At 36.6% G+C, this 9789-nt stretch overlaps 1 protein-coding gene across 1 annotated transcript in view; it reads right to left on the reverse strand.

Annotated features, from left to right (window-relative positions):
* ADGRV1 (adhesion G protein-coupled receptor V1) overlaps positions 1 to 9789 on the reverse strand; it is a 947781-nt gene that overhangs the window by 607237 nt on the left and 330755 nt on the right. The window contains exons 76-77 of the mRNA XM_007943393.1: positions 7497 to 7739; positions 2116 to 2523 (exon numbers count right to left, since the gene is read on the reverse strand). Of these exons, the coding sequence (XP_007941584.1) occupies positions 2116 to 2523; positions 7497 to 7739 (651 nt within the window). The remainder of the gene's footprint in view (positions 1 to 2115; positions 2524 to 7496; positions 7740 to 9789) is intronic.

The following is a 9789-nucleotide window of genomic DNA, read 5'->3' on the forward strand; positions in this document are numbered from 1 at the left end:
CTCTGTAAATCTTCACCCAAATCACAATTGAAAAAAAAAAGGAAAGCAAACTACTTATTGCACTGGGCAAATCTGCTGCAAAAGACCTCTTAAAAGTGTTAAAGAGCAAAGATGTTACTTTGAATACTAACTAATTCTGCCTGACAGAAGCCCTGGTATTTTCAATCGCCTCATATATATGTGAAAGCTGGATAATGAATAAGGAAGACCAAAAAAGAATTGATGTATCTGGACATGGTGTTGGTGAAGAATATTGAATATTCCATGGACTACCAGAACAAAGAAAAAATATGTCTTGAAAGAAGTACATCCAGAATGCTCCTTGGAAGCCAGAATGGCCAGACTTCATTTCTCATATTTTGATTATGTTATCAGAAGGAGCTAGTCACTGCAGAAGGATATCATGCTTGGTAAAGTAGAGGATCAGCAAAAAAGGGGAAGACCTCAAAAAGATGGATTGATACAGCAACTGCAATGATGGGCTCCAGTATAGCAGTAATTGTTAGGATGGCCCAGGACCAGGCAGCATTTCATTCTGTTGTACATAAGGTCATTAGAGTCAGAACCAACTCCAGGGCACCTAACAACAACAAAGCCTGTCTGGTTTACATACCTTGGGAAACCACTCAACATCTGCTAGCCCACATTAAGATAAAACATGTAGTTACAAAGATCATGTTCTTCATAACTCTTAGACCCAGAGACTTCCCACCTTGCTGCAGAAGAACATCACCTGCAGATGCTTAAGTTCACCAACTTTCTCCTCTTCCCCCTCTTTTCCTCCCTCTTCCCCTTCTAGCGGCATAGTAGCTAAGGCATTTGGCTGCTAACCAGAAGATCAGTAGTTCAAACCCACCAGCCACTCCCTGGAAGGAAGAGAGGCAAGCTAGTGTAAAGATTTACAGCCTTGGAAACCCAATGGGGGTCACTATGAGTCAGAATCCACTCTATGACAGTGAGTTCTCCCCTTGCAGTGGCTCCCTGCACCATTTGCATCTGGAAGATGTCCTGTATGCTATCAATGGTAGGCCCCAATAAATAAACATGTTATGCATCAAAAAAAAAAAAAAAAAGAAAGAAAGAAAAGATTTGACATGCTGAACACTAATGACTGAAGACCAGACAACCTGTGCGATGACATAAAGGATATTATATATGAAGATAGCAAAACATTACTAAAAAGACAGGAAAGAAAGAAAAGACCAAAATGGATGTCAGAAGAGACTCTCAAACTTGTCCTTGAATGCAGAATAGCTAAAGTGAAAGGAAAAAATTATGAACTGAAAGTGCCGAACAAATTTCAAAGGATAGCTCAAGAAGACAAACCTATAGGGTTGGTGAGTTGGAATCAATGTGATTACACAGAATAACATATTAAAAATACAGTATTTATAAGTTTCTGCATACATAAAGCTTTTTATACTTGAATATAAATATGCTGATAAGTCATATCTTGATAAAAAAGCTGATCATAAACCTCTATAGGAGTCTTTCCTTTAGCAATTTTTCTTTTTAGATATCTGTTTTCACTTGTAGTTCTTAGAATATTATATTCCCATTTTATTCCATCACTTGCACAGGTGGAAATTAATAAAGATATTAAATGTGAGGGCGAGTTGGTCCATCTCCATGCCAACTTGAACACCTGAAATCATCTAGATAGCCCTTTGTCCTCCACTTCTGTGAAAGTGTTTCCTGCCCAGAAGTAGTAATGAACAACAGAGAGAAGCAATGAACAAAAGAGAGCAACAGCTTCTTTGCCTCGACACTTTAACTGGATGAACCATACAGATAACCTAGTTCAACTCCTCTTTTTATGGGATCCAAAAACTAAGACACAGTCCCCAAAGGTAATCAGCCACTTCCTAAAGAATCAGAAGGAACCTGCAGTTTCTGGCATCTCCTGCCTCTTTTCAGACTGGGCTGTCACTGCTGTACTGAGCACAGCAACACCAGCTTAAGACTGAGTTCTCCAAACAGACATCAATCACATCTAAAACCAAGTAGACTCTCAGATCTTATGAATTTCATTCTTGTGTTCAGAAACTTAACTGTATCATAATTTCATTATAATTTAGCAATAACTGACACCAACTGTTTCTAAAGACTTCTTACCCTGTCCATTAAATGCATGATGGCGCTGAGCTGTTCATCTGTGTTCTCCGTAGCCACTTTCATATTAATGTTGTGGAGCACTCTGTTGAGAATATCACTATCCAAAGGCTGGTGCAGTTGGTCTGCAAGACCCCAGATGGCCTGAGAATCTGAGTCAGAGACAAGAGTGATGTTGGCAGTCCCATATAGTTTATCGATTCTGGCCCCACCTTTTGGGTCAAAAAGCACAATCTGGAAGCGTTTAGGAAATGGATTTAAAGATGCTGTCTCTGGGGTTAGGATGATGTCCACTACAGTGTTTCTCTGGCCAGGTTCAAACACCAACGTGCCTTCAGTTCTCACAAAATCCTTCCCAGAAATAGCTGGAGATATGAGTGTACGGCCAATTGTTTCAGCACTCCTCAACTCCTAGAAATTAAACACCACCATATAAATGACATTATAACACCTATGACCTTGTTCTAAACATTTTCTTATTATGTAAACAAATTTGATTTCTCTTATGCAAAATAGGAGCTCTGGTAGCGTAGTGCCTAAGGCACTTGACTGCTAACCAGAAGGTTGGTGGTTCAAACCCACCAGCCACTTCTCAGAAGGAAAATGGGGCAATCTACTTCCATAGTGATACTGCCTCAGAAATCCAAGGAGGGGTCGCAATGAGTCAGGTCCGACTCGATGGCACATAACAACAACAACAACTTAATGCAAAATGATGCACAATACCAACACTACTGCTAAACTATGGAGGTTTTAGTTTTTCTAATCTTCTAAGGTAGAGAGAAAAATATGGATCATACAGTGATAAGGTTAGGAAAGACAGAAGCCTCTGAGAGAAACAGGGATTCCAGGTCAGAAAACAGACAGAGAAAGGGAATTAGAAAACAAGTATCACTATTTCCTCTTACAGAATTTCTCCAAGTGTGAATACACTCAAAATTGAGAGGGCACAATTTTAAGTAACACATTCTGCAAAATACAAATATCAAGAAAAAGATATTTACATTTTTATTCACGCCTAGAAATGTTTTGGGGGGGAGAGTAAAGAGGGAGTAGGGAGAAGGCAGAGAGAAAAGAGGAGAAAGCCAAAGAAACTGGCCTCTTGTTATTTACACTTAGATATGGAAATATTTCTGGTAGCATAGTGCCTAAGGCATTTGACTGCTAACCAGAAGGCTGGTGCTTCAAACCCACCAGCCACTCCTCAGAAGGAAAGTTAGGTAATCTACTTCCGTAGTGATACCACCTCGGAAACCCAAGGAGGGGTCGCTATGAGTCGGCTCTCACTCCACAGCAGTGCACTGCTGCTGCTGCATGAAAATAGTCTAAGGAATAAGGTTCTGAACATATTAACAAAAATCCACTACCTTTGAGTTGTTTCTGACTCATAGAGACCCTATAGGAAACAAAATTTTCCATAGGGTTTACAAGGCTGTAATCTTTATTGAAAGAGATGGCCTCATCTTTCTCAAGCAAAACAGCCGTTGGGTTCGAAACACCAACTTTCTGGTTAGCAGTCCAATGTTTTACCCACTGTACCCACCAGGGCTCTTCCTGGACATATGTACCTCTTCATTCTTCAAATTATGGTTATTAAAATTATTTTGGAAACCGAATCATGAGGACATAGGGTAGAATCAAAGGAATGTGTTTTTATTTACTACTGAGTCAACAAATAGGTCGCATTTAGGGATGCAGCTGGTAACACCAGAATACCTATTCTAGTGGAGGAAATAGACAAAGTAAAGGTTATGAAATTAATAATATAATCTTACATGAAGGTGAGTCCTAAGAAGAAATATAACTGGGTAACGGGATACAGAGTGATAGGAAGGGCATGTTTTAGAGAAGGTGAGTCATGGAAGGTCTTGAGGTGATATTTGAGCAGAAACCTCAGTGAAGTAAGGGAATAGACCATGTAAGGATCTGAGGAAAATATTAGGGAGACAGACCGTGTAGGTCATTATTCTAAGTGTGACAGGAAGATACTGCAACATTTGAGAAGGAGATTGGCACATTTTGTTTTATATTTTCTTTAGTGTTCTGGCTATTTGTTTATAGTTAGGTTGTAGCAAGAGGTGAGTGTGGAAGAAAGGAGAGAAGACAGGTGGCTTTTTGCACTACTGTACACAAGAAGTAATGTTAGGTAGGAATAGTGAATGAGTGCAAAGAAATTGTTGCTATGTTTCGAATGTAACATCTGAAGAATTCCATGTTTTTCTGAACAGTTCAATGTTGGGTGTAGAAGAAGAAAAGATTGATCTTGATGATTAGCAATTTACCTGATAATTAGATGAATGGCATAAACCTAGGGTAAATACCATTAAGGGCAGAAATCAAGAGTTATTTATCATATCATACATGTTTAATCTGAGATGCCTTTGAGACGTTCAAGTAAAGACGTCATGTAGAAGTAGTAAAATATGGGGCTGGTTCAGGGAAGAGGTAAGGCTAGGGATAAAAATTTGGGAGTCATCAGTTGATAGATTATATTTAAGGACTAGGTCTGCATGATCTTGCCTAGGGACTGAATCTTGATGGATGAATACTTACTGGTTACGAAGAGCCAACAAAGGTGACAGGAAGAAGTTGGCAAAAAAAGTAAGAAAAAAGTATATTCCAGAAGCCCAGAAAATATTTGAATAATTCATGAAGGAGGAAGTAATTAATTGTGTCAAAAACTGAAGAGCAATGAAGAGTTTGGCTTTTCAGAGCATTTTCAGTGCGATGGCAGAACAAAAACTTTGTTGGAGTTTAAGAAACAATCAGTGTAATATCTGGGTACACTAAATAGCCTGAACATGCTCTGATTGAAATGGATAAAATGTTGGATAAAATATTAAAAACATCTTTTAAGGAACTGCTCAGTTGTTAAGAAAGGAATAAATCTATGTGGGGAAAAAAAAAAAAAAGTTAAAGTGTTATTTGCTATTTAAGCCACTGGCAGGAATACTCTTTGCTAAGTTTATAACTGCAGATTGAAATGTCAAACTGGATATTTATGAAAATCAGTATCATAGGAGCTCTGGTAGCATAATACCTAAGGCACATGACTGCTAACTAGAAGGCTGGTGGTTCAAACCCACCAGCCACTGCTCAGAAGGAAGGTTGGGCAATCTCCTTCCATAGTAATACTGCCTTGGAAACCCAAGGAGGGGTGGCTATGAGTCAGGTCTGACTTGATGGCACATAACAACAACAACATACTGATTATAAATAAGTGCCCTTTAATGAGTTACATGCTAGCGACAGTATGTGTTTTGCAAGGAACTTGTGAATAGAATAATTTAAATGAATAATAGAGAGATATTGACATTCAGTTTTTTTCTTTTTTTTGAAAACCTCAATTCTCTTTCATCTGAGAATATGAACCAGTGTATAAACCAATGTGGCTCAAATCTCTTTACTATCTTTTCTTCTCTAGTTGCCCTTCTTTCACTCTTCAAAATACTGAATACATGATGATATATATTTCATGGAAGAAAAGGAAGAATGAAGCACTTTTTTTTTTCTTGCTCATTTCCTATTTTAAACGTTCAAAAGAAAAACACTAAAATCTCCCTGCTATGAATCAAAATATTTCTCTGTATCCATACCATTTCATGGCCTTTTAGAATGAAGTTAATTTCTAGAGTGTTATATAACACAAGCACAAGCTCTGGTGGTACAGTGGTTAAGCACTCAGTTGCTAGTCAAAATATTGATGGTTTGAACACACTAGTTGCTCTGTGGGATTTGTTATATTAGGAGCTCTGGTGGCATAGGGCCTAAGGCATTTGACTGCTAACCAGAAGGCTGGTGGTTCAAACCCACCAGCCACTCCTCGGAGGGAAGATTGGGCAATCTACTTCTGTAGTGATACCACCTCAGAAACTCAAGGAGGGATTGCTATGGGTCAGATCCAACTCGACAGCAGTGAGTTTATTTGTCATATGTATGTTACATTTTATACATAGAATGTTCTACTTGTTTGAGCCACCCCATATTAGTCATGTAACCAGGCACTTAATAAACAGCACTTTATAACAAAACTTTGTAATACTGAGGCATGAGAGTCACGAGGGTTGGAATCTTGAAACCATGTGTTAGGGACTAGATTATATCTCTCCAAAAGTTCTTGAAATCCTGAAATCCTAACCCCCATTACTTAGGAATGTGACTTTGTTTAGTAACAAGGTCTTTGAAGATATTATTTAACAAGTGATCAGACTGGAGTAGGATAGGTCTTAATCCAATAGGATTGGTCTCTTTATAAAAGAGTAGAAGACAGAGGGAAAATGGTCATGCAAAGATGAAGAAAAAAGATGAAGTTATGTTCCAGCTACAAGCCAAGGAACACCAAGGATCACTGGCCATGCCTAGAAATTAGGAAAGAGGTATTCTCCCTCAAAGACTTCAGAAGGAATCAACTCAGCAAACATGATTTTGGACTTCCAGCCTCCAGAACAATGATATAATGCATTTCTATCATTTTAAGCCACCCCATTTGTGGTACTTTGTGATGGCAGCCCTAGCAAACTAACAAAAGGAGAAATGACAGCATTTACCAGATGGAGGTTTTCAAATGTTGAGTTCCATGGAGTTGTATGATTCAAGGAAAAAAAGAGAGAGCACTAAGGCAGGCAAGCTTCCATCCCTACAACCATGCTTCAAGTTGAGCAGATACAATTTTTGTGCTTTAATAGGTCAAAGTTAGGTACCAAAACAAAATGTTGCCTAATAGGATAGATTATGAAACAATGGGCAGTGAGAAATAATGAATCCATAGTTCTGAAGAACTATACCTATCAGCAGGAGCTCTGGTGGCTTAGCGCCTAAGGCATTTGATTGCTAACCAGATGGCTGGCAGTTCAAATCTACCAACTGCTCCTCAGAAGGAAGATGGGGCAATCTACTTCCATAATGATACCACCTCTGAAACCCAAGGACGGATATAAATGATAGCATGTATGAGCTGGATCTGACTCCACGACAGTAAGTTTCATTTTGTTTTTTTGGTATACCTATCAGGGAGTTTTGGAAATTGTGAAGAAGTAAATATATAAACCATAAGGAGAAACTTTTTGTTTCTAGTCTTACACAATTATATTATAAAGTAATTTGAATTCTCTAGAAATTTTCCATAACAGACTTATGTAAGATAAATTATATTGTATTATTAACTGTCAAAGAAAAGAAAAATGGAACAGCCTATAGTTTAACATATGATCTAAGTGTTATCAATAAAGAATTGAGCTGTTTAAAGGATAAACTCAATACAAATTAACGCAATGTGAACTACAATAGTATTGTCAGAAACAGTGTATCATTTATTCTATTTCATGACACCTGCTACTGTTAAATGAGAAAACTTTCACCCATATTAATATATTTTCCATGCTTACCTGGGTACTGTAGTTAACAGATATCAGTAGCGCTGGCCCAGAATCTCTGCCCACCTGCAAAGTGATTAAAGTAGACTTCTTATGAGCCACTGCCAGCCGAGAACCAACAGAAAAATATACGAGGCTTTGAGGTTCGACACCCTTTAATATTTTAATCTGAGCAAATCTAGCACTGTTATTTATTGCAGCTCCAGAAGTTACTTCATAAAGCTCCACAAAGAAATACATTTCAACTTGAGGTACCTAACAATTAGAAAAAGGAAGGGAAGAGAAAGGATGATTACTATTTCTTATTTTTGGTATTGTGATATTAACAAATTATATCATTCATATAAATAACATGAATAAATACACACTATAAATACAGTCTGTAAAATTATAAAATTAAATTCTTATGTTAGATTACCAAAGAATTTATTTTTTCACTCTTTCCCTAAGAAACACATTACTTTCTTTGGGTGAGCTTCTCATTAGAAAATCAATGTAAAGAGATAGTCTATGTGTACTTCAGTATGAAAAAAGATAAAATATGTATACACATATACAATAAAATACTATTTAGTAGTTAAAAGGAATGAACTAGTTCAATAATTCCCAATATAGAGGAATCTTAGAAACATGATCAGTGAAAAAAAATCAAATTGCATAATGGTATGTACAGTATGATACCATAGCTATAAATGATACCATGTATGCTACATATTGTTAATGGATACATACTTGTATTAAGGTTAAAGAAACATCATGATAGCAATTTGCCTAGGACGGCAGTGAGTTTGGTTTTGGTTTTGGAGAGGTATTGCGGTGGGGTCAGAGGAATGAGGGAATCACGCTGTAAAGAGGGGGAAAATGGAGCTTCAGCTTTGTTAGGTTTTATTTTATTTCTCATATTTTTCATGGGTTTAACGTAAATATTACCAAATACTTATAATAGACAATTCTGCAATTTACATATTTTTCCAAATTTCCCAACATTAAGGATCAAGTTTAAATTTAATCTACTGGATATAGTTTGCTCATGAGTTACCTTGGTTCTTTCCTAACAATATTAAGATTTTGTTTTCTAAAGCCTGAATTCAACATTACAACATACTGTCAATCACCTGTTTTCACTAATGATTCATTCTTACACAAAAATCTAAAAGTGTTAGCATTATTGTTAGTCTCCCTGCATAACCCTAAGAAGCAAAGTTGATGCATTTTTCAACTCTGTACTTCATTGTTTAATATAACACATCATCATTATCAATCAGTAAGGGCCTTATTCATCACTTGTTTTGTGATCATTTTAATGGTAATCATCAAGTCATAAAACAATACAACAAACTCTTTAGTACTATCTAAGAGTAAGTCGTATCTTAGTCACAGAGTAAATTAACTTTAATTTCCTTTTGTTGTCTAAAGAAATATGGGTAGCTTTCCTAATAGCATATATCAGTTCTTAGTTTTGCTGATGAACTGCCAATAAATACTGAAATACAAAGATAACTGTACTCTTCCCACTTTTGAGAAACCAAAATTTAACAAATCAATAAATAAAACACAGGGGAGTATGGGTAACCATTTTAAAAGCTATTGTTACCTAATGGCTAATTAACTTGAATTCACAAAAGTTTCTTTTAACTAAGGATTTCAGTACAATAAAGATTCTTGTCTTTATTTTCCAGTAAAATATTCCTTCTCATTGTGATGATGATTAGAGCATTACTTACTACCACTTATAGTCAAAAGAATATGTTATGAACTCAGTAAAGAGTGATCTAAAATTGGACAGTATGCAAATGTATATCAACTCATGATTAGACTAGAGACAAAAGGAATCTTCCAGTCTTACAAAGAAGTCATCTACTGAAGCAATATGTCTGAAGTATATTGGGAAACCAAGACTCACTGATCAAATCTGAGTCTCTCTAGACTCTTAAGCCAGATTGGAGATCTCACCAGATCCCATTTCATGTGTAACTACCAGTGAGTCTATTCTCTAGTTAGGTCAGAAGTACTCTCTGAAATGATAGCATTACAGCATAACTTCTCCATAGTTCAGAATCTTTAACTACTTTGCTTTGCTGTTGTCATCAACAAAGTATTTCCACTCTGTGAAAACTATCATTTTCATCTCTTAAGACAGAGTCTAACTCTAAAAGAATCAAATTAGCAAAAGCTAATAAAGGCTTTTATTCAAATAGCTGTACGAGAATTAACTGACCTTGGATAGGAAGACTGAATATTGTGAAAACGTAATATTACCCAAAGCAATCTATATATTCAATGCAATTCTGACCCCAAATTCTAT

This window comes from Orycteropus afer, unplaced genomic scaffold (assembly GCF_000298275.1).
Source record: "Orycteropus afer afer isolate SDZICR_OR568_19922 unplaced genomic scaffold, OryAfe1.0 scaffold00105, whole genome shotgun sequence".
Lineage (NCBI taxonomy): Eukaryota > Metazoa > Chordata > Mammalia > Tubulidentata > Orycteropodidae > Orycteropus > Orycteropus afer.